Source organism: Perca flavescens, chromosome 22 (genome assembly GCF_004354835.1).
Source record: "Perca flavescens isolate YP-PL-M2 chromosome 22, PFLA_1.0, whole genome shotgun sequence".
NCBI lineage: Eukaryota > Metazoa > Chordata > Actinopteri > Perciformes > Percidae > Perca > Perca flavescens.
Window position 1 is genome coordinate 18,344,916 of NC_041352.1, and position 26,061 is coordinate 18,370,976.

The window sequence follows — 26,061 nt, forward strand, 5'->3', positions numbered from 1 at the left end:
ATGATTTGCACTTAAGAAATCTATGAATACTTTGTTTGAGTAAGCCTTTAACCCCCTTGTGTTGGTGAGACACCTAAATTGACTATTTTTAATCAGTAAACCCTTTAAAGGATGTTCACTATAATGCCAAACCACTTTAAAGTACGTAAAACCCATAGTTTTAAAGCTGCACTACTCAATATTTTTACATGAACAATGGATGAAATGAAATGTGGAAGGGTTCACTTGTAACAATGGACCTTCAGGACGTTATCACCCCAATCTGCAGTATCCCTCAACTCTTGGAGCGTTTTGGCGTCTTTAAGCTCATTGTTTTGGTTTTCACGCCAACAACATTTTGATTTTGATTCACCGCTCAAGTCGAAGGCAACTGTTTTCAGGAAAAACATCTGATGAACACACTGCACACAACTTTTTCAGCACCAGACAGAAACTAGCTGTGTTCCCATTGAATTGTGAAGCGAAATTTTAAGCAAACTTTTGAAATGTCGCAAAAAAATAAATGTGATTTAGGCACGTTTCCATCAACTGGTTTGGAGCAAATAAACTATAGGCTACAGCTAGTTTGGTTGGCGCTGTACGCTACACATGGCTGTAAAAGAGGTAGAGGTTGCTAACAGATAACAAAACAAAACAAATCGCCCTGGCCGTCTAACCCATCTATGAGAGAAAAATGGCGAGAGGTCTCCAGGAATATTGTTCAATTGAGCAAGTTTTAATTGTTCTTTCATGTCAGCTCGTATTGGCCATGTTTTATGCTGTCTGGAGAAGAAAACACGTTATCGGAATATCTGGAAGACGCCGACAGCAGAAACAGCTGATCAGTCCTGTGAGTTAAATATATTTAGAACTTATTCAGCAAGGCGAATGTCCCATGTCCCATTTAGCGCATCAACTCTTTTTCGACAAAGGGAAAAAGGCAAAAACGTTTTTGCACAATTGAGGAAGTAACATTTTGCCGTTTCCATTCAGGTTTTGTAATGCGATACTTTAAAATGTGCATTTCCCTTAGCAGTTGGTACAGACCAGAAACAAAAAGGAAAGTGAATTTTGGACTGAAACATGAATGTTGATCCATATCTGTAAATAAGCAACTGTTTGTTAACATGTTAGCCATATCACCAAAGATCACTTAATGCAGGTTTACGTTTTCAGTTTTATACCAAAAAGACCAGAGTGACTGGAAAATCAGAAAGACACTCACAATCAGGAAAAGACACTCACAAGAGTAGACAGTCTAGCAATATGACACAAGGTAGGTGGAAGAGCCCACATACAAAGAAAAAGGGAAGTCGAAAGGTTATACTTCAGAATTCACAAACTGATCATTCTCAATGCAAAATGGAAGTTACAGAAAACAACTAAGAAACTGAAAATACTGTTGGTCTACAGCGAAGAATATGAAAAATTGTTCTGGCAGCCCTCCGTTTATATGAACAACTGATGAGGATCATTCAGCGGTGTGCTCTCAGCAGGAGTCCACTAACAACATTGCACGCAGGTGTACTACAGTACTCCTCCCAGGGAAAGCAGTCAACTACAGAGAGAGAGAACCAAATCACACCAGGCACACAGTGCACACTCACATAAAGGCTCACAGGGGTGGGATCGAGACACAATACATGTGTATTTTTTTTATAATTATGTAGCATTTCATTGTACTAGCCATCCATGAAATTTCTATATAGTGCTTTTTCCCAAAGCAAGTCTGGTAAATTGGTCTAAAAAATGTCATAAATGTTTGTTTTTTTGAAAGCCCCCAAATTGGCCCTGGGCTCTGGGAATTTTTGATTTGAACATCTTCAGATTACTTCTTTTGTTCGACCAACAGTCCACCACCCAAAAACTAATAATGATATAAGACAGAGAAAAAGAGCATAATCTTCTTATATGAGACACTGGTACTAGCAAATATTTGGTATTTTTCCATGTAAAATAGCTTAAATAATTATCAAAATGACTGCAAATTAACTATTTGTTGATTGACTACTCCATAAGTTAACTAAACATCCTTGAAAAAGTGTTAGATTTTAAGAATAGGGCAGAATACCCAAGCATTTGCTGCTAATTAGCAGAGTATTGTTTAAAATCAGAACACTTTGCCCTTGTCCAGCTCAGACCTTCGTAGCTCTAGCGTCTCAGGCGATCAGCACAGAGTGCTAACATATATATACCTTCCGTCCCTGTGATTTAAACTAACACCACTGCCTCGCAGCTTGGCACAAAGGAGCCAGCAAACACATTGTGCAATTCCCAAGAAAGCCACCCACAGACATTTATACAGTGAGACTGGCGACCAGCAGCTCAACTGCGTTTCAGAACTCACTTGGAAGGCGGACAGTTTGTGCTGCTACGCCAAGGACAGGAAGTGCTTGCAGAGGGACAGGAAGTGCTCACCGCTGCAGTAGCCGAGGCTGGAACTGAGATAATGCCATTGTGTAAGCAAGCCAACTGACCTCTCCCTGAGCACAGAGTCCAGAGGCTGGCGTCGAGAGCCCTGGCCCCCACCCAGCCCCAGACTCCCCAGGCTCGGGGTGGGGGACTTGGTGGAGGGACAGGGGTAGGAATGGAGGGAGGAGGAGGGGAGGGGGGCGTTTGAGGCGTGTCACCTCCCCTCCACTCCATTGGGTTGACTCTGAACCTCACCTTGTAGAGGAAATGTGGCTACGACTCCAGACTTTATGACTTCTCCCATCAAAAGCCAGGACTTCTCACTCCCACACGGCGAGAGACAGAGTGGTGACCAGGGCACACTCATACCGCCGCCCATGTAAACACACGCATACACAGAGACACGCATGCAAACACACCACACACACACACACACACACACACACATATAGAGTCTCTCTTTCTCCAGTCTCTTAGGATCGGAGGGGAAAAACCTCATCAGGTCATCAGCGGTAAAATAGACGATGACAGTATTATAGTCCAGTTCCTGTCCCATGGAGTGTTTGGCTGGACCTTCCATCCCAAACACCCTCCCAGCAACCCCTAGAGGGTCACCCAGTGTGCTCTGGAGTCCCTGCTTGTGTCTGCACTGGGGGGCATGAAAAGGTTGCATAAGCATCTCTCATATTTCTGTCAGCCCCTTTTGCCATGTCACAGAGGACTGAACCCACAGCGAGATGGGAACGGTCCGAGAAAAGACGAAGCTGACAGGTTGCGGTCTGCTGGCTCTGATAAGAACCAGCATCAGCCTGTGGGTGATGTTTGGCTTTCTGGCCACAAACATGAGCTTCATTCTCTCCTACATAAACACTCCAAGTCTGGATATTTGAGGTGCAACAGGTTGCTTTAACCTTCCCCCCCTGAAACTGCATGTTGACAAGTCTCAGGGAGGGATATTTTGGGCAAAATGTATTCTTTGTACAGTTAATCAGCCTTGTTTTGACTTTTCAAACTCAGACAAGGTTATAAAGCATACATTGAAGAATGAGTATCTAATGAAGTAACAATAATTTGATTTTAACATTTAAGTTCAGATATTTTAGGTGAAATGCACCTACAGCTTTGTGTGAGAATAATAGCTGACCCAATAAAAATAAAAATGTGTATGCTGTTTCATTTTGAATCCTCACAGACTTTGCATTATTCCCTCTATGTCCATGTATTATGTATTTACTGTAAAAAAATAAAATAAAAAAATAAGTTAATAGTTAATAGTTTTTTTTCCAGACTTAATCTCTTCTCTCTGTATAAATGTGATACCATTTAGAGCGCTTTACGCCCTCAACTTAATCAATCAGCTGTTTGGTTCGGTTGATTAACATCCCAGACCGACGTCTAGTCGGGTAAAGACAGTGTATCCAAACTGTTTTGACATTTTGAGCTTCACAGCCGGAGACAAAAGCGCACCAGTATCACAACATTTTAAAGTTTTTGTGTCTGAGGCCTCATCGCTTCACAACTATGTAATGGGTGTTTATTTAAGCTTTCTCCACTCTTATTGATTTCACTTTAAACGTAAATCCTCAATTAACGCCCTTTGTCCAGCGCTCATTAGGCTGCAGTCAAAGTCGCCATCGAGACGACCGTGCGTATGAAAGTTAATAAGGGAGCCATTAACTCCACGCGTAAACCTGATATTCAAGATGTTAACACAGTTAACCTCCCCAATACACAGACCGAAGATCAAGTGTATTGATGTCTGAACATTAGTGGCAGTCTAATACAGGGGTGAGAATTAAAACTGGACCTTGTGGCTGTCCAAATAAACGTTATTGTGGATTACAGAGTTCGTTAGTTTCACCTCCTTTTGCTTCTTAAGTAGGTACCGTACAATAGCCATTTTTGAAAACCTTGCACTAAAGCCTGGAGTTAAATCTTAGGGTTTAATCTCCCCACACAATGAATTTGAATCTAAATTGCACATGGGCATATATTCTCATCATTTACAGTTTGCATCTCTTTGAAATCTCACAGCGTCTCTCCTTAGAGGATCTCGGCTCTTCAAACATGGTCGGAGGCGGGCTACTTAAACTTTTTTACACCTTTGTAGTAGTGGGCACTCCCACCACATGGTGATTGGCTGCCTGTGAGTTTATAGCGCACCAGCCTTCGCATCCAGCGCTGAGTTCAGTCAGTTCAGTCCATGCGTCTCCTAGAAGCGATTTATGTCTGTGACTAATTCTTTTCCAGCTTTAAAACTCAGAAACCTTGTTAAGTTTTTGAATCTGTCTGTAGGCTGTTTTCAGTAATAGTGTGTTGCTGCCCGCTGGCTCTCCAAAACCTCCCAGCTGGACAGAGATGAGTAGTCCCGATGCGGGTTACGCCAGCGACGATCAGACCCAGGCAAGGTGTACGATGTCAGTCATGATGCCTGGAATGGGACGCTGCCAGTGGGTCGACCCTATCAGTCCTCTCGGGGACACCAAAGTAAAAAACGAGCCGTGCGCCTCCAGCTCCGGCAGTCAGAATCGCGGCAAGACCGAACCGCGGATCCGACGGCCCATGAACGCGTTTATGGTCTGGGCGAAGGATGAGCGCAAGAGACTGGCGCAGCAAAACCCGGACCTGCACAACGCGGAGCTGAGCAAAATGTTAGGTAAGTCATTTTTTTTATTTTATTCTATCAATCTATATGTGCCACATCTGTACAGGTTTTTATAGAGTGATTATTATTCCTATTTGTTTCTGATATTTAAGTGCTTGTTACTTTAGAGTAATGTTTTATGTCAAATTTTATTTCCATTCTACTCAAACAGCAATGAATGTTTATTTCTCAATCAGTGCAGTGATTGTTTAGGCAGCAGGTGATGTTACCATGTTAATAAAAGTTACTGTGTCTGAGTTAAGCTGCATATGTAACCTCCAAAACCTGTCCCTGCCCCCTAAAATGGCAACAAGCTATTTTTGTGTGCATCACCAGACTGCGTACAGTATCTGCTGACATATCATTGATGTGCACTCTCCTCTTGACCTGCAGGGAAATCATGGAAAGCCCTTCCTGTCACAGAAAAGCAGCCCTTTGTGGAGGAGGCCGAGCGGCTGCGGGTTCAGCACATGCAGGATCACCCCAACTACAAGTACCGGCCGCGGCGGCGGAAGCAGGTGAAGAGGATTAAGAGGCTGGAATCTGGCTTTCTAGTCCACGGCGTGTCCGATCACCATGGCTCGTCTATGCCCGGGGATGGCAGGCTGTGTGTGGAGAGTATGGGCCTTGGCTACCACGAGCATGGCTTCCAGCTTCCTCCACAGCCGCTTAGCCACTACCGAGATGCTCAGGCTCTTGGGGGCCCTTCTTATGAAACCTACAGCCTCCCTACCCCTGACACTTCTCCTCTGGACGCTGTAGAGTCCGAACTCACGTTCTTCCCTCAACATTCACAAGAGGACTGCCACATGATGCCTGCATACGCTTACCACTCCCAGGCGGCAGAGTACCAGCCCCAGGAGTCCCTCTCCAACCACCACAGCAACCCCATCCTGCACCGACACCCTGCCTCAGCTTCAGAGCAGCCCCCACAGCCCGCCACCCTTCCCCCTTCCTACATGGGATGCCCTAACCCTCTGGCCATGTATTACACCCAGCACTGCAGTCACAGCCAGCCCAAACGGCATCCCGGTGGGGCAGGACAGCTCTCCCCCCCTCCTGACTCCCACCCTCACTCGACAGACAGCGTGGAGCAGATGCACCACTCTGAGCTGCTGGCCGAGGTGGACCGCAGCGAGTTTGAGCAGTATTTGAACTCCTCTTCGGCGCGTGCGGACATGACAGGCTTGTCGTACGGGCAACACGAGGCTGGCATGCAAGGACCTGAAAGCCTCATATCATCTGTGCTGTCAGACGCCAGCACAGCTGTGTATTACTGTAGCTACAACAACTCCTAACCTCCTGCCATTCCTGTGACCCTGCTGCAAGGGCACATGATCTGACCTCAAATCTGTGTAGCTAAATTTGAACAAAAAATGTTTTTATTTTTTTAATTTAATTTTTCACTACTAGCCTATATACTACTAGGCCCATGAGATTTTAAGATGCAGCTTTGCCGACGACTGTTGTACTGTATCTGTCTAAGAAAAAGCCATAGAGTATTTCAAACACTGGTTTTAACTCTTTTCTTCCTCTCTTGCAGGGATATGAATTCATTTTGTGATAATAAATATTGTACAGTCACTATTTTAAAGTTTGTGTATAAACTGTTTTGTGTTTTTTTTGTAATACTTTTTGCACTTTTGAGTAATAAATTTTGCAAATAGACTCGTCCTCTCTTGTATTTATTATTTCACATTCTTTTACATTTCAGAAAACACTGAATGAAACTTTCTTTCACATTTATGTATTTTAGACTATGTTTTATTTTCTAATTCAAAATCACCTAAAAGCAGACTCCACTGATTGGCCAGTGATTGTATAAGGAAAAAAATAAAAATGCGTAAAGAACACATTCACTTTTCAGATGTGTTTCCGCTCATCACAGCGTTGCCATTCATTCAGTGTTTTCTCTGTATTACATGGCACTATCTCGGTTGGTTTTTCCCACTTCCACATGGAGCATTAATGGGCTCCCGGCAGCACCCGTTGCTCACCTGGAAGCAGGGCAGAGGAGGGCTGCGACCCAGCTTCCTGGCCCGGACCGAGTGGAGGTAATCTCAGTATCTGCGTTACACATGGCGCCTTGTTTTCGCAGCATGGGAGCGCCGTTTATGCTCCGGACATCCTGTCTGTGAATGATTTAGTCTCTTCTGATTAATGGAAGGGACCATTAAAATTCACTGTGCTCTACGGCACCGTTAAACAATGGTGACTGTTTATTTTGTGTATTTTCACAACTGAACATAAGGTTTAATTCATTAACCACCCTCCAGCTATGCATAATAACATAGCAATGACATCAGGTTATATTTCTGAAAGGCTATGATATATTTAGACACTCACGCCAGTCTGTTGCTTCATCATATGTCAAATTTATCGGGTAAAAATCTTTTAAGAGATCAGATCCATCCTTGAGGATAATTCATGGTATTTATAGGTGACAAAGAGTCCCGTTTTATAAATAGAGATTTCCCCTATTTTAAAAGGAAGAGGTTCTTCTCTGAGGGGTCAATCACCCTGACCTACTGATCCATTTTTAGCACTTCAGAGGAAACATGTTCCAGAGGTGTATATATTCATGCACTTTGTTCATGCTGAATGTTTTGAAATATTCTCTTATGTGGGAGAAGTAGTGGTTGGAACTCACGGTAAATATTTCTGGAATTTCCCACGGTCACAATAATGATGTTAGCTCTTGTTAAAGTCAAGAAAAAAAAAGTGTCTTATTTATGTCTAAACATTTTTTTACTACTAACTGTACATTTCTGAGTGTTTTTACTCTGATATGTGTGACGTGTTGTTACGTCTTCTTACTACCCTCAGACACAGACTGACTTCTTTCCCTTCGGGCCGTGCAGAACAATCCGCCGTAATTAGTGTGAATGTGTTTAAATTCAGTCTGCAGCTGAGTGGCAGGTTTATCCTCCCTGTTGTTACAGCTAATGGGTGCATCAACAGGCTCAGGCCACGATCCCCAAGGCATCAGCAGAGTGGGTGGGGGTCACCTGCACAGACTTAAGGAGAGCCAGACCCCCCATGTCAGCAATGATATTATCTCCTCACACTAACTGATCAGGGCTAATTGACGAGGAAGAGCTCACTCAGTAAAGTCATACACATTGTAAAATGTACAACTTAAGAAATTAAACATAAAAAACATACAGTGTGTCTTTATATAAATCAACACTGATGACAAAATAAAATAAAAAAAGAATTCTGTGTTTCTGTGTACATTTGCATTACGTTAGCAGTACCACCGAGATGTTTCCAGGTAAAAGCAAGAAATTCAGTCAGAGTAGCTCAAAGCTCAGGAAATCTGGGCTTTTAATGTGTGTGTGTGTGTGTGTGTGTGTGTGTGTGTGTGTGTGTGTGTGTGTGTGTGTGTGTGTGTGTGTGTGTGTGTGTGTGTGTGTGTCCCGGGGCCTCGCTGCCATCAGTCTGCAGAGATTACAGCAGGGCGGCCATCTACATTAACACAGCAGCACTTAATCATGGCCCTACCCTAATCTCATCTCAGGTAGCTGCCTCACACAAACACAGCTTCATTAACCCACTAAGCCAGCTGCAATTTATTTCATTCAGCCTCCAATAAACAACCAATTTCAGCTTTATTTTACTAACTCAAACACAGTGTAGTTGAGGTGGAGAGTTTATTAGTCATTATGAAGTCATGTTAGCTGTGGTTGAATGTGCTGTTCATCCTAAACAAACACTGAATATACCGATAATATACCTCCTCTTTATGAGATGAATCCATGGGAAAACAATTATGCGTAATTGGTTTCTTTGTCTCCTAACTTTGCACCATTCAGAACCAGAAGAGCAAATACAAATATTGTATTGTTGAATGCAGTATGAGATGTGGGTTGTGTAAAAACAGGCTAATAACAAGAATAGTGCAAGCACAATTACTCGATTAAGCAATTAATCAAATGAAAGAAAATTAATTCACAGCCATTTTGATAGCCCATTAATTCAACTTTTTGATATAAGCCATTAATAAGAGCAAATTTTAGGTTGCCTTTGACTGCTTGGACCACTTTCCTTCTGAAAAAGGGCTGCAGAAGATATAGACTAAAATCTATTTATTAGCAACTTCATCTTAACCAACACTTATAGCTAGTGGGATTTTCCCACAATCTGGCAAACCCAAATTTGTTTCCATTCATATTTTATAGACTAAATGATGAATTGATCATTTCTAAAAAGGTTAATCAATACTGAAAATTATGGTAAATTGCTGCCCTAATCCTGAATAGCACTTTCAGTACATAAGTTAAAAGCAAAAGTCTGATTATTATGCATTCTGTCTGTCTTCATTAATGTCTTGAATTACTATGACAACAAAACATGCACATAAATCCACAAAATCTGCATCTGTGTTTGAAATGTGTTTGGTTTTATCATAAATGCCACCCAGTGTAGTGCACACACATAAATAAAAAAACATTCTCTGCAAACTGGTCAAGGTTTAGATTCCTTTGTCCGGTTTTCAGAGACAGACACAGAGAGGCTGCGAGGGCCCAAACTGATTAAGTCATTGATAGTAGATTGCAAATACAGCATGTGAGACAGCTGCAGGAGAGGGTGTGCCTCTTGTCTAAAGCAGGGCTGGTTGCTCATAATCCCAGGCATATGTTGTCCCTCTCTGGCCTGATCGCTTTTTTGGTCTCTGCCAGTCACACCACCGTCCAGTTGTGCTCCCACTATATATAGTGGATCCAGTCAATCTCCACGTTGTGACTCAATAGTTTATTTTTCTTTTGATTCCAGCTCTGTTTCTGGCACATATTCAGTTATTATTGTCTTGTGAGTTGACAGATTGAACAGGAACCACGTTTTGTGCCACGGCGTTAGCTGCTGTGTCAAAATTCACAGGGATCATTCACAAATGGTTTTAGAAGTAATTTTATTGCATAGCTGCAATGGTTCAGTAACATAAGGTGCAACACACTTTTCCAGCTTTGTATCATCTCATTTTATTTTTAATTCCAAATATATAGCAGTATGTTAGTTTTTAAGTTAGTCAGTTATTTTATTTATTGTGTCATGCACATACACATGTACATAAATGCGCCAACATGGACATAAAACATTACATTGCAAACAAACTTTGTTTTTCTCTTCCATGATTTAAAACTCTGGCACATCAAAAGGTTCCCTTTCTCAAACATAAGTCAAATTTGTATTGTCATCGAACTCAAAGAACTTATCATAACTTTTAACTAAAAAATGTGGCCCCAAAATCATCATAAAATGAGCAATACAACATAAAATAGACTTCATTATCAGTCTCATCTAAAGAACATTACAAAGATTTTTTCTGGCATCCTACTAACCTATTAGCTAATGAAATAAATTTTAACATGACACATATCACTTAAATCCTATCTCATATAGCCTTTACATAGTAGTGGTTTTTAATGAGACAATTTTTATGTAATTTATATTCGTACCGACAATATGTCAGTATATTTAGCATGTCTTCTGATACACAAGGAAAGTTTGTATAAAATGATGCATCAAGATTTCTTTCTTTGATGAAATGTTGAAGCCATGAAAATCACAGATAATGTGTTCATTTTAACATTTAACACAATAGGCACATATGTGTGATATAGCTTCAAACACTTAATCTAACTTAGTCTGAAGCTATTTAAGGGGAACTTTGCAGGTTATAAATGACAATAATTGAATTCATGTTTAATGCCGGACTTAATTTAACCAACAAAAAAAAAAGGATTCCATGGTGAATATAAGTTTAAAGTTACATGCAGTTATAATAAACAGTTGTAGTACAATACAACAAATACAAGACACAGTAGGATTATAAAATGGTTGCCTAGTGCCAGAAATTTTATTTCAAGCTGGCTAGCACATTTGTTTTACAGTCAGAAGTTGACTCGGGGAGCTGAATCAACTTCAGGCCACTCCTGATCAGCTCAGCACTCTCCGTTCTTTTGTTTGAATCCCCTTGTGGCATTCAGGACAATTTTTAGCTTGTGTCCAGGCGGGTAGTGGTTATAAGATGACTACATCAACAGTCAGTTTCCTCTCCACCTTGTTTTTCTCTGGGAGGCTGAAAGGTGTTGGCGCAGAACAGCCACACTTTGCTCTCTTTAAGTCTTGTGTCCTCTTGTTACAGGATTCCCTGTTGGCTCCGGACCTTCCCTTCTGAGGACGCATGTAAGGAAAGTGAGCAATGCTGTTTAGTTCCAAAGAACACTGTACACTGTGACTAACTAAACATCATTAATGAGTCATTTAACTTTATAGCCATTACCAAGGAAGAAGCAAAAAGGCAAGTAGCTATCTTTTTAATTTGAGTATAAAGCAAATACTAGGCCTACATACATCCTATAACTACGGTTAATTTATTTTAGTGCAGTACGTGGAAAAAAATTGTGGAATAGCTCAACTAATTTGAAAACAATATAAATCACAAAATACAAACATATAACCACTAGTTGAGCCAGCTGTAACACCTGAACATTCTTGCATGAAAACTAGTTAGCAAGTGAGCAGAGAAGTTGAAACACTTAGCTAGCTAAGATAGTTAAAATAGATAGCTAAAAGTAATAGATGAACAGGTGAAATAGGTAGCTAAGGTAATGGTAAACTGTTTTAATAGCTAAATAGCTGCCCTGCTGACCAGCATGCTGGTCTATTCTGTTGTTGTTTTCAGCATGGCAGCTAATGGATAAACTGTTGAAACAGTTAGCCTAGCTGATGGATACATTTTGAAATAGCTAAATGTAGCTAATGAATAAATGTTTTAAATATATCGCTAAAAGTATGAGAAAAAGGTAAAAGGCGAAATAGCTCCAATAGAAACAGTTGAAATAATTGGCTAAAAGTAACTGTTGAAGTAGATTGTTGAAAGTTAGCTTATTGATAAATGCTTTAAATGGCTAACTACAATTAACGGGGTAACGGTTGAAACAGTTAGCTAATGGATACATGTTTTAAATAGATTGTTATGAATGGTGAAATAGCTAACTAACAAAGTCAAATATTGAGATAAAACCTAAAGGTAAAAAATTAATAGTTAGCTTATTGATAAATGGTTGAAATAGATGAATGGTGAAATAATTACAATAATTGATAAAAAAAGTTGAAATAGTTAGCTGAAACCTAAATGTAATGAGCATAAACAGTTGAAATAGCTAGCTAATGGATAAAATGCATAGCCTAATAAAATAAACAGTTGAAATAGAGAAAGAAGCCGATAAATGATTGAACTAAATGGTGGTGGGAAATAATCCAGGTATCTGACAAGAAAAAGCTAGTGAACCATTGATCTATTTGATTAAAGATTAATTGCACGACCTACATAAAAACAAAATAAAAAAAACACTCTGAGGCTCAGCTGAGGTGCAGTTCACAAGATAAAAATGTGGACCATTGTCTTTTCACGTTTTTTTCTTTCTGTGGATCTTTGAATCTTCCACAGAGCACCTGTCGCCACTTCCTCGTTCCGATGACTCCTGTTTGCTCCATCCATGAAAGATTAGGAACATCCTATATCCGAGAGGAAACCATGCTCTGTGAAATTCACACCACTCACACCATTTTGGGAATCACCGGTAGGACTTCCTAAAAAAATAAAAATACATAAAAATATAGTCTAAATAAAGGGGGGAGAGAGCAGAGTGTCATGACCCGGGTCAACTACCCTTTGTTGTCTCATTGTATTTGTGTGTGTGTGTGTGTGTGTGTGTGTGTGTGTGTGTGTGTGTGTGTGTGTGTGTGTGTGTGCGTGTGCGTGTGCGTGTGTGTGTGCGTGTGCGTGCACATGTGTGTGTGTGTGTGTGTGTGTGTGTGTGTGTGCTGACATTTTTTTCTTACCTTATTTACATTGAATAAAAACACTGCATTTGCTGTAGTGTTTTATGTGTTATAGTAGATAATGACATTGACGTTTCATCACGTTTCTGTAAACTGTTTGCTGTGTTTTAGATTTAAACTAAACTATATGTCTTTTTATAATGTTTGAATTAATTATTTAAGTAATACAGTTCTGAGTTCTGATGTACCTTTGGGTTAGGATCCTAGTTGTTTTTTAAGGGATCATGGGAGATTTGTAAGACTAATCTATTCACACAGTATTTATTTAATATAGCCCACTGTCTTTTTGAGAAACTAAATAATTAATTATATGGCGTCTTCCTCCTTTCAAATATAAAAAATACCGTCTTAAATTTAATTAATTAATTAATTTAACTCTAACGCTTAAAATTGGGTCATATAATGTGAAGATACCACATTTTTAGATATATGTTTAAAGTGTGTGTGTGAGTGAACCTACAGCCAGGACAAATGTCTAGACACAGTTTGGTATTTGTCTTTTTCAATAACACAGTCAGTCTGAAAAGCTGTCTCTTACACAGGAAGTGTATTTGTGCTCATGTTATTGGATTATGAGCTTCAAACAAATATCAAACACATTTCCACTGAAACAGCAAACAGTACACTTCCAGTTCCCCAAAAGCTGACAGTGTGTTCTTCCCTCTCTGCAGGCCCTGTCTCCTTTCTGTGGGCCTGGTCTGTCCTGTCAGGTCTGTACAATCTGTAACACCTACTTACAGAAAATGTATTTCTAAAAGTGAATTCCTGATTTAATGTTTTCTTTATTTGAGAGTTGCTGTAGTGGTTGGGTATTCCAGATGCTGTAAAGACAATTAGTTGTACTGTCAGTTGTTGCCACCAGGGGTCAGCTCTGCACAGGGCTACATGAAGCTCACTATGAAATTAAACCTTTACCAGGTGTGGGTCTGTTAAAAAGTAAAATTGTAATAATTGACAGGCAATGTGATAATTTTGAGAAATAGAATACAAGTATTTCTTTTAATAGATTCATATGTAAATTGTCATTTACAATGTGTGTATCTATTTACACAATAAAATCCCAGATAATTGAAGAACATATCACTGATTGGACTTTCCCATGTGTAAAACATTTGGCCCTGATGACAAATGAAATATAGATTAGAATGAGCAGAATTGTTTTTGATTTATTATATATATATATATATATATATATATATATATATATATATATAATTTATCTGTTGCACTTTAACTTAACCTTCAAATTGAATTGAGTTGTAGTTAAATGTATACAATAAACATAAAATAATAGGTATTATTGCATTTACAAAACAAGAGTCCATTGTCCTTGTGAAAATGTTAAGAGAGCGGGGTAAGGTGAGAGCATGTGAGCCTGCTGTGAGTCCCTTATGGATCTAGGTGAGGTGGCGTGGCCCGGTAATCCCAGCGAGAAGTCCTGCTGTGGTCACGCACAGCCGGTATTTCAAGCTCCAGCTCTGCTGTCATTATAACCATTACCTGTGAGGTAACATATAGCTGAAATGGTTTGTTATGGTACACTGTAAGCCATCATAAACACATGACATCTACGTCATGATTACATGAAATAGGTGCATCATAAAATTATCATTATGTATACTAATGTACGATTAAGCAACCAGATATAGAATGTTATGGGAAACAGCCAGACATTTAAATTTTGTATATAATGTAAGATTTCTTTCATAATATTACAAATTAAATGTCAATTAAATTCTAAAAAGACGGGAGCCTGGATAGCTCGCCTGGTAGAGCGTGTGCCCCATGTACAGGGCTCAGTTCTTGTCGCAGCGGCCGCATGTTTGACTCCGACTTGCAGCCCTTTGCTACATGTCATTCCCCCTCTCTCTCTCCCCTTTCACATCTTCAGCTGTCCTGTATAATAAAGGCTTAAAATGCCCAAAAAATAATCTTTAAATTCTAAACAGATTATTATTCATACAGCTTCAGATATATGGTGAACAAAGAAAAGCATCATGTCTATAAACATTAATTATTTACAGCCTTATCATACAGTTATTATGTTAAAATCTTGCCAAATTAGTTATTATCCCATCACCGATCATAATGTTTTATTTTAGCTTTTTCCTGCAGAGGTCCTTCTCCAGAGTTGCAACTTCATTAATATAATATCTGAAATATTTAGCGGTCTGTGTGCATGTGAACGGGTGTGTATACACACTCTGGCTGCTTCTGATTGTTGTCTGATGACACGTCTCGATCTACAGAGAGGACTGTAGGCAATATTGTGTGCTGTTAAAAGTCTGTTTTGATTGGGTTTTCTAACCATATAAAATATACAGTATCACACTTCTTTATTTAGTCATACAAAGGGAACAGTTGATAGAAATGTCCTCTGAGTGTTGTATGATTATGTCACATCTGCTTTCATGAAGCATGTTTCCAGGTTTTGTCTTCTTGAATGTCGTAAAAAAAAATTCAGACAAGGTTACGGCCCTAAAATCCATGGACAGATTGTTGTACTGTGTATTGTTAACATGTTATATCTCTACTGATGATCTTTACCATTTGCCATTTCCCTTAACCGCTGTGAAACTATTTCTGTCCATTTGTTATGTGAGAATCTGAGTTACTCTCCAGAATAAAACTCCATTTTACCCCAAATATTCAACATGCAAATGATTGTGTCCTCAGGTTATAAGGTTAAGTTATATCTGCAACAATTAATAACAACTCAATTTTAAGGGACAACGGGCAGAAGAAAGTGCATCCTTCAGCTGTGATAAAAGATCAAGTACTGTGCATGATTTAAATATGAGTTATAAGAAGATTTTCAGCAACAGCTACTTTGTCACTGTGAAAGGGCCATTGTGGCTTAGACAGCATATGGGAAGACAACAACAGTAACTATTAACAAAGGCATCTAAAGAAAAAGAAACACAGGACATCACAGGGTGTAGGGGGAGTAAGGACGGGTAGACTGACTTAATGCATGTATATTACAAATGCAAGGGTAGGCTATACAAATGAAATAGTAGCTGGGATTGTGGCACATTGTATCATTTGGATAGTGTTAGGGCTGAAATAGTGACATATTGAAATGTGTGAGGTGTGGCAGATGCAACAAAGACAGGAATTAGTACTCAAAATATTCAAGGAATGGGACGAAGAGCTACCAACCAATCTCTGTCATCTTTCTTAAACTTACAGACATAGATTTCCCTAGTATTGAAAGCGGGTTAAAACAAACTTAAATAGAATTATGTCCTGATTTGGTCAAAAGTGGATGTTAGTAAATATAAGTAGTTTAAAAAATCCCTTAAGTATATGTAGAACTGCTCATCTTAGAATTTACTTAACAAAAACAATTACTACTGGGTACTTTTCACCCCTGCAGAATTCCCTTACAACATATACATACATTAGACACCATCTCCATTGAAATTGATGGAGGCTGTAACCTGTTTGTGAACCCTGAACAGCAGGAACACTGGTCTTTAACAGCCCACAGAGACAAGTCAAACAGTGGGCCACTCAGATTCACTACATCCTTTTGTTGTTGGGTTGAGCGAATGTCAAGGCCAGCTCAATAAGTCTTTATCTTGGCTCGTGGTGTGTGTGTGTGTGTGTGTGTGTGTGTGTGTGTGTATATATATATAAAGTCAGCCCGTAAATAAAAGAGAGAAGAAATCATGACTACGTGCACATTGCTGTGTAAATGCCCACTGGTAAATGTGTGTTTGTCAATGTGTGCGTTCATTGTAGGCATACAGTACAGTACATGTGCTGTTTGCAGCGTCTGGAAAGTCCATTTGTGTGTCGGTCAGGATGCCAGTGTCTCACAGAGGGAGGCCGCCTGTCTCGCCCCTCTCCACTCCACTCAGCTCTGTCGCTCAGTGACTAACCCTTAATCAGAGGAAGGTTGTCTGATGCGAGCACAGACGGATAAATCACTCCTCACCCTGGGCTGCTATCTGGTTTGTGCGTAGCCAGGTTGTCCCGTCAGCGGACTGGGCCTCTGCCCAGGACCTCCAAAGCTAACAGCCATGTGGTATTGAGCCCTTTAGTGAGGATGACCCTGCATGCCACTGCCCTCTTGAGAATAATAGTCCACATTCTGTGCGTATCAGTATTTATATTACTGTTGAAAGGCTTTGCTGTTGGTATACTGCATCCTCACAATCTGCAGACATTCAAAAGACAAATTTTTTTATCTGCCATTGTGTTTTGTCTTTTATTCCTTCTTCTGATTATTTTTTTCAGTCCACATTGTCTCGCTCCTGTAGCCTTTATGATGTTGAAAATGTACTGGGTTTTTATTCAGCATGTTTTTATTGGCTTTAAACTGCACTGCCATTTTGACCAAGACTCTCAAAAATATATCCAGCGATAGAATCGCCGAAACTACCGATATGGTGGATGTGATTTGGGTTATCCTTTATTTATTTGCTAATCTAAAATAATGCTGCTTCAAACACATACAACTTTACAGCCTATAAATGCAGTGTAATTAAAAAAGATATGGATAGATAGTCAGAGTTATTAAGAGCAAATGTAACTCAGTTTATTTTTCTTTGGCTCTGTGTATTTGCTTCTTGGATTGCATAAGAATGATACATTTTGAAGGTACTTTATGAAGCAGAAAGTATCCCAAAAAAGTACAATACTTCAAAATGTGCTCAAATACTTTCCACCACAGCAATAACTAACAAACAAAGTTTAATGTTGAACAGCCATTGAACAATTAAAACAAATACTGTAAAACAACAAAGAGATTAAGAAAATGTAAATTAAGTGAAAACATTCGCAAAGCCCCTAATTGCCAAGAATTGTGGTCAGTTTGAGTGCAGCCTAATTGAATAATGGTCATATCAGTGAATGAGTGGGAGTGCGGAGTGATTTACCGCACAGAGGAGCGTGCTTATCTTTCCCTCTGTCCCATGCAGGAAACACTGGGATGTCACCTGGCAGATTAAAAGCTTGGCACAGCTGATACAGAGCGCTCAAAATGGATGGGGTGGAGACCTCTTGACTGCTGTGCGAGGGGTTTCGGAAGGGGAGGGACAGGCGGTGGTGTGACCTTACAGTGCGAGCCCTGTTTGGCAGGGATTCATTCAAAATCTGGGAATTTCACTGGAAGTTAAGAGGGGAAAAAAGATATACCATCATGTCACTTGAATGGAATTTTGAATAGTAAGCATATTTTCGGCTCAACGTCTGCCAAGTTTGTTTTTTTTCACATTAAACTGCCCTCAAAGGAAAAATGGAATTGATCAATGTTATTGTTTATATTCAATAATTGTGGAAGAATAGAGATCTTGAGTGCAAGTAAAGTTTAAAAAAGATATCATATTTGCAGGATAAGCTGCCGGGCTTTTTATTATATTGAATGTTTAAAACTGCTGTTGGTCACAGTGCGGCTGTATCACTTATAATTGAATTCCTGACAGCTGCAATGCTTGGAATTTTAACCAGTTCTTACAAGGGCTAAAAAAAAACGAACTGGACATTTTATTTCAAATGACAATACAGACGCTAAACATGGCGCAACATCAGAGCAAACTGCTGTTCTTTTCTATGTACCCCCCAATGTATTTCTGCCCTTCAAGCAGAAGCACTCTTGCCTCTTGAATTGAGGCAATACATGCAGACTGAAGAGAGTTGTTTGATGGGAACACAGGCAGACAGATCTGGAGGAGCAGCTGTGCAGAGGACGATGGGCCAAATATAGAAAGGGGACAAGGGCCAAAACATATCACACATTTTTTCCCATTAACAGCATAGGTTTGAATCTAACTTGGCGCCAATTAGTTGCAGTATAGGCGCAAGGATTTAAAAATAGGGCATGGCAGGGGTGGCAATACACCCGGAACGCAGAGAGAGATATCTCTGTCGTGGCGGCGTGTGATTTCACGTGTAATCATGTGAAGGAAAAATAACAGTATTCATATCACCAGCTGGTTCGTTATAACTCTGTGACGGGAAGGTTATGTGACAAATGGAGCTTCAGACATTTGTTACCTGCCATGCTGCTTTGAGTGCAGAGCTTCAGCTCAGGCCTATTTTCAGACTGATTTGAGTATGTTTGGCAGGATCTGTGCTGCGGGCAGTATCAGTGTGACCATTCGTTTTTACCCGCTTGGTTTCAACATTTGCTTGTCTCTGGAATGAGGGGCATGCAGGCCTCAGACCTACCTGTTTACACTGAGGGCTTCCTACATTGTTCCCCCCCCAGCTTCCTTTTAGGGATTTTTCACATTTTTGTGCTCGTTGTTGTTTTGGGAACAGGTCATGGTCTAGGAACATGGGAGCCTCCTGTGGCATTCCTGAATATCTGTCTGGTTGGGCTCAGCAGGAATTCTTTCCAACAGCACATATGGTCTCTTTCACACACACCTGAGATATTTTTACAGCAATAAAATAAACAGGAGTGTCATCACTTTATCCTTTTATACTGAGCTGAAACCTGATAACTTTTGTATATTCCTTTGATTCCTTAACTTTAGCCCCAGGTTTACTGCGGAATGAAGTCATCCCATGTCTACTAATCCCCTTCACTACAGAAATAGACTACGTTCCGTCCAGTTTTTGTAACTGTTATGCAACTCGTGATAGTTCATGGTTAAGCATGTTCTTGACCGGCCAATGCCCTCAGTAATACAGTTCAACCCAATCTACTGGACTCCACTACCCTGCTTACTGAATTTTATTTCTAGAACGAGCACTATTTTGTTACATGTGTATTTTTGTATGGCCTATAAAAGCCTCCACGTGTGTTTACTATTGAAAGAATGTCCATGTTATTTTTAAATGTCTTATTTTATACTAACATACCCTGTATGTGTTCACACAGGGTCAAAGACAAAGCTCTGATATAACTTAACAATTGATCATCTGATTCCTCATTATTCAGAGGTAATTGGGTGAATGTTCACTCCTTTCATTGAAAACAAGTGCTCTTCTCCAAGGGTCCTGCGAATGCAGAGCTCCTTAATCCTTATTATCTAAAGAGGTCCTCAATGAGATTACAACCCTGCACGAATATTACAACTGGACACCAATTTACCATCTGCTGCCACTGGTGGAGAAAAACACTTCTCTCCTTTTAGTTCGTATAACCTTCTGCAGGTGTAGCGTTGGGCTCTAATTTAAGCCTCAAATAAGAGCAAAACACAAGTATGTAAAACATTAAATGATGCTTTGTTATACTGTAATGCAACTGGTCTTAATCACTTTCAAACTACCGGTATGTTAGTTAGTAAATATTATGTTACTTTAAAATTGACTTTCTTTGTCTTCTTTTTCCACTTGTGTCTTATTGTAAGAGTGAATTGGGGGGTTATTTTTTTAAATAGTTTTGGTTTTCGCAAAAAAGACCCCCATTGACAATTTACTCCCATGGGAAAACTTCTATACAAATGTGTTTCTGGCCTATTTAACATATAAAATATAATATATAATGAATAAACCACAGGACAGGTCCCGAGTCCACCTCTTCACTCTGCTATGACAGCTCTACGTACATCTATGTGACACACCTTTCTGAAGAGGATTTCCAAGCAATGCACTTGCAGTGCAGATTAACTTGTGCAAAGATTAAGCAAATTAACCAGGACGGTGCCTCCAGAAATAAACTGTTGCTGTGCGGTTAGTTTGACAGCAGTCATTATGTACAGTAGAACACGGAATAACATTTCATGGATCCTTTCAAAACGGCTGGAAATTTCTTGATGCCAACGTAGGTGAGTTTACTTTGAAATCCTGCAATTTTTGTATATTTATTTGCTTGTTTAATGCCTCCATTTTTAATCTGTATTTATGCGTTACACTTGCAGCATTATAAATCCCATTACCATATATTCTAACCACATTTTGTTTTTATTCTGTTACCTACAATTACTACAAATATTTCGTCCTGAATATAAAAACATGTTGGTCTTTTAACAAATAAAATGAATACTCCTTCTGCTACAAACTACACTAACTACTAATACTAAATAATACATTTTAAAATGTATATACATTTTTTAATTTTAAAATGAAATATCACAATTTGTTTGTCACTTTCAATAAAGTCAGTTTAAAGAAAAACTCCTGGAAATTATCACTTCATTTTTTTTAAGCAATTCAATATTAAAAAACTTTTGATTCATAGAGAAGTGTTTAGAGACATCAGTTTAGTTATGTGATTCAATATAGGGTTTTGTCTTTAATAAGTTATATACATTTTTGATTATTTTATAAAGATTTTCTACCATCAAATGTGGCATACAATTATTTTAATACCCTAATAAGTATGGCAAAAGAAATATGAGAACAATCTGTCAAACATTTCTGTATCACTTATTAAGGGCTCTCCTGTGTAGTTAAAACCCAGCTAATCAAATCATTGACGATGCCAGTCATGTGGCAGGTTTCCCAGAAATCAGGTTATTTCCGTAATGGGTACAGTTCACGAAGTAAACAACATATGTTTGCAGGACGTCACTCAACTGTTTTCACATCAGCTGTTTACACATCATGAACCATTGAAGTTATCTTTCAGATGGTGTTACATTTGTGTGTTAACTTAATCTGGCTCACCTGGTGTACAGTGTTGGGATAAAGCCTGACATCCAGCACATAAACCATGTTTTACTCTTCGTATGATTATTTGTTACTGCATCCCTAGTCTTGCATTGCCAGACCTATCCCACGAGCGCTGACAGCACTGCAGTATGGGTTAACTGGTATAGGGGGAAAACGCTCTGGCTTGTTTGTATTTATTCTTTTAACCAATCACAATAATATTTGTAATGTAAAGTATACTTTATTAATCCTGCAAGAGGAAATTACAATGTTTTCACTCTGTTGTTATTACACACATTACACACAGGCCTGAATTACACACACATGCTCAGTACCTATACATGCACCAATGGAGAGATGTCAGAGTGAGGGAGCTGTCCATGGAAAGGTGCCCTGAGCAGTTGGGGGTTTTGGTGCCTTACTCAAGAGCACCTTGGCAGTGCCCAGGAAGTGAACTGGCACCTTTCCAGCTACCAGTCCACCACCATACTTTGGTCCGTATGGGGACTTGAACCAGCAACCCTCAAGTTCCCAACCCAACTTCCTACTGACTGGGCTACTGCCACCCCCGGTGCTATGCTTGGGGTGCAGCGATGGTGCCATAACAAAATACAGTAGATAGCAGAGATAGCCGGAGGGGAGGAGAATGTGTGACATCTGGCGTGCTTTTGTCAGGCTTTATACCTGCACTGTACATCCATCTAATCATAAAATTAGACAAAACAAATTGTCAATATCTGTGCGGATTGTTTACTGTAAAAATGTGTAATGTTTTATTTGTAGAAGCAACTTGAGAAACCTTTTGGGCCTCCTCACCATGGATTCTGAGGAGGAAGCTTTTTTACTAGGAATTTATTTTTACTGTACACAGAACATCAACTGGGGAAGCATAAAGGGGAAAAAAAAACAGGAAACCTTTATGTTTCTACTAAATGTCTAATTCTTTACTTCTCTCTTTCCCCTTCCAGCCAATCAGCGATGATGAATGAGACAGAGTTTCGGAGGATCCTCCCTGACCAGTCTTCGGGCAGTGGGCACACCTTTGGCACCCCACGCACCTCAAGGATCATCGATCCTATCCTATCGAAGAGAGTCTGCTTCTACAAAAGTGGAGATTCTCAGTTCAATGGCTTGCGCATGGTCATCAACAACCGCACCTTTAAAACATTTGATGCGCTCCTGGACAGTCTTTCTAAAAAGGTTCCCCTTCCGTTTGGGGTGAGGAACATTACCACTCCCCGGGGGGTTCATGCAGTCCATACTTTGGATGAACTGGTGGATGGAAAATCTTACATCTGCTCCGACAGCCGTAAGGTAAAACCGATCAACCTAGCACTCGCCAGGAAGAAGCTCCCGCCTTGGTACAATGCCAGGCCTGTTAGTTCCCGTCGTCGGACCGTGCAGCAGGCCAGGTCTTTCCCTGGCCAAAACATGTTTGTGCGCACACCAAAGAGGCTACTGGTTTTTCGCAATGGTGACCCCACTGTAAAACACACTGTGGTGCTTCACAAGAGGACTACACTCACTTTTGAGTCTATCCTGGAACATATTTCAGAGCTGATCCAATTCCAGGTGGTGAAATTACACACAGCGGATGGCAGACGTGTGAGTGTCCTCCTCTGTAAATACAACACAATTCATTTCTAGAAAACTTGCTAAAATCACCATAATATATTCACTTAACCCTCCTTTCTAATGCCAAGAAATCAAACTGAAAGCTTGTTGTACAGATTAAATGAAAAACTGAATGACAAGGTTATTCAGGCCCAATCTTAAATGTGAAAGTACACTCAAGTATAGCCTCATCTTGCAAAACTATGACCATATTATTACATAATTGTTTTATATTTTAAGACTATATTTGAATGGATATGTAGGTAGATATCTTTGTTACATTTTTGTAAAGATTTCCCCTAAAATTAGTCTGTTCATATACAACGTAAATATATAAGTTTTAGGTTTTGGTAGCGTCATTACTGCCCCATAGAGGACTGGCTTGAACCTGGCCTGTAAATAACTGTCACATGAGTAGAGAAAGTGTTAATCTTCTTAAGTCACCCTAATACGTAGAAAAGCATTCTGGGATACTGCACCGTAAGACTTTAGGTCAATGATCTATTATAAATTTAGAGTCAGCTGGTATTGCAAGGTGCCATCTTAACAAATAATACCTTTAATTTAGACTTGTCATACATACAGATGCAAGTCATTTGCAATGATATCACTCACTAACATATGTAGATTCAAGATTGTTCTATTCCATCATTTTGTTTCTGTCTGCAGGTGGATAGTCTTCCAGGCTTAATATTGTGCTCTGGGACTGTAGTGGCTGTGGGCAGGGAGCCATTCAGGCATGCAAACTACAATGCACAGAAATCACCAGCTCCAACAATGCTGCCGACCAAACGAATGGGTCACAGAAGACTAAAGGCGTTAAAACGTAAATTTACTTAAGAATTTTGTTTTTTTGGATTGATCTCTAGGCAATCATTTTGTTTTGTTTAGTTGCTGAGAACATTTATTAAATAGACACATACAACATGTCTGCAATAATCTACCTGCTCTCATGGGATGAAGATTGGGAAAGTGCTGAGGAAATGATATTATGCATAATACCTTGGATGACCTACATACCCTGTATACGTGGCTGTCGGCTATTGTTCTTCATGAGCTGTGAATAGTTGGACTATCTTTCTAACTTTTTTCTCTCTTTCTTCTCTTTTCATGCTTCTTGGGTTTCCTCTTCAAACTGCCTGCCTAACCTCTTTAATCCTTGCCTGATATCTTTGGACATTTCTACTTTATTTTTCAACCTGAAACTTTTTTGTACCCATTTGGCTCTTTTGACTGACTGAAAAGGTAAAAAGAAGTCACTATCATACACTTCACAGTCAAGAAATTTCTCCCCCTCATCGGAGAGATACATTGTGAATCGGATCCATAACTCCATTGCAGAAAGTTCATGCGACCTACCCATTCACTCTGTCGAGTTGGAGTCAGGTCGTATGCTGGAGTCAGTACCAGAAACACCTGACACCTGCCTTGGCATCGGAGCTGAAGAGCAGGAGAGCCTGCTGCCCTCAGATGATGACATTGAAAAGTCCTTTCGAGTGAACCAAGATGGTAGTATGACAGTGGAGATGAAGGTGCGGCTGACAATTAAGGAAGAGGAAACCATCCATTGGACGACCACTCTGTCACGCTCAAGTGTAGCCAATCAGCTAAATGGGACCTGTTTACCAGAGACTGAGGCAGAGCAGGAGATAAGCTCACTTAAATTAAACTCACTAGATTTACAAAGTCCTGCTGCCTCCATTGACACCATCAACAAAACTAAGGATAACAATGATGAAGATCCACCATCGCTGGGCAATAGAGCTTTCAGTGAGAGTAGTCATGAAGAGGATAATATCAAAGTACAAACTGATGTGGTGTCCCCTAGGAGAGCTCCTACACCGGGGCACAAGCAAATTAGAAAAAAGCAAGTGGAGAGCCTAAAATCAGAAACAGCAGAGGGGATTCAGGAAGGTACAATTGGTTCTTACTCCTACAGAGAGCGGACAGAAAATGGAGCCATGACAGAGCAGTACTGCATGGTCAAACAGAGTAGCAGTATACCAGTGCCCAAACCTAGAAAACTTGGGTCTGTCGATGCCAAAAATATAAACGGAAATGTGTCCAAATTTAAATCAGCAGGGATGGCGGAAATCCTACAGATTGAATCCAGCGGAGAGGAGGTCACTGAAACTGTCTTACACGTATATGAACAGCAGACCTACCTTTGTTCACCGGGTGTGTCTGCTTCTGAGATGCATTTTTGCAGGCCAGCTACTTCAGAAACTAGACATCTCTCCTCCAATAATGAGTTTGAACCCCAGCTCTGTAGACCATCGACAGCTTCTGAGTCAATTAGCATCTGGAGAACTGAGAGCATGTCAGTAACATCTGATTTCACCTTGCCTTCACTGAGGACTGGTGCATTTCAAGCAACAACCGCTCAACAACAATTCCCAAAGCCCACGCGGCAAGGCAAAGACAAGCCCCAACAAAGAGAAGTCAATAAAGATAAGAGGCTTTCCCCAAAACCCAAAGCAATCAACAAACGTGTTCATCGACTTATGTCACCAGGGAAAAGACAAAAAGAAAGTTCTGCAGGAGCAACCAAGAAAAGTAAGAAAGTGAAAACTTTCTCCAGTGCTGGGTTCATTAAGAAAATTTATGGGAATAAATCAAAATCAGCAAAAAGAGTGATGAAGCTTAAAAAGTTACCAACACAAAATGACAGGGGTGTTACAATCAAGAGCTCACAGCAGTCTAAAGACACAATACAATGTATTCTCAAAGACCCAAACATACCATCAGCATTGAAAGAAACTATGAGTGAGACAGTTCCTTTTGAAAAGATCTGCCTGAATGTTACTCCAAATGATGTAAGCCAACCACGGGGAATACTGATACGGCAGACATCAATGCATCAGGAGATAAAGAACGAAAAAGAGTGCTGTGAGATCAGCAAAAACATGCCACTGCCTACTTTTAACTCTTCTAGCTTTGTTACCAATGAATATGTGGAAAACTGGCTGGAGAAAGCCCACCTTAACCCCACAGCCTACCCAGATGAGGAA

General features: G+C 40.0%; 2 protein-coding genes across 2 annotated transcripts; both read left to right on the forward strand.

Moving 5' to 3' along the window:
- Positions 1-4,587: 4,587 nt before the first annotated feature.
- On the forward strand, positions 4,588-6,606 carry sox17 (SRY-box transcription factor 17). The gene is made up of 2 exons (XM_028569550.1): positions 4,588-5,047; positions 5,429-6,606. Exons 1-2 carry the CDS (start codon positions 4,750-4,752, stop codon positions 6,331-6,333), a joined length of 1,203 nt encoding a protein of 400 aa, XP_028425351.1. The 5' UTR covers positions 4,588-4,749; the 3' UTR covers positions 6,334-6,606.
- Positions 6,607-7,003: 397 nt separating this feature from the next.
- LOC114549607 (oxygen-regulated protein 1-like) lies at positions 7,004-25,280 on the forward strand. Its single transcript, XM_028569987.1, has 5 exons — positions 7,004-7,089; positions 22,405-23,041; positions 23,720-23,876; positions 24,392-25,173; positions 25,260-25,280. The coding sequence occupies exons 1-5, from the start codon at positions 7,004-7,006 to the stop codon at positions 25,278-25,280; spliced, it is 1,683 nt and encodes a 560-aa protein (XP_028425788.1).
- The last annotated feature ends 781 nt before the right edge of the window (positions 25,281-26,061 follow it).

Excerpts from the sequence above, each read along its gene's own strand:
- sox17 (XM_028569550.1), top strand. The coding sequence starts at position 4,750 with ATGAGTAGTCCCGATGCGGGTTACGCCAGCGACGATCAGACCCAGGCA. Across the intron at positions 5,048-5,428 it reads GGAGCTGAGCAAAATGTTAG|GGAAATCATGGAAAGCCCTT; the intron begins GTAAGTCATTTT and ends CTTGACCTGCAG.
- LOC114549607 (XM_028569987.1), top strand. The coding sequence starts at position 7,004 with ATGGGCTCCCGGCAGCACCCGTTGCTCACCTGGAAGCAGGGCAGAGGA. Across the intron at positions 7,090-22,404 it reads CTGGCCCGGACCGAGTGGAG|CCAATCAGCGATGATGAATG; the intron begins GTAATCTCAGTA and ends TTCCCCTTCCAG. Across the intron at positions 23,042-23,719 it reads ACACAGCGGATGGCAGACGT|GTGGATAGTCTTCCAGGCTT; the intron begins GTGAGTGTCCTC and ends TTCTGTCTGCAG.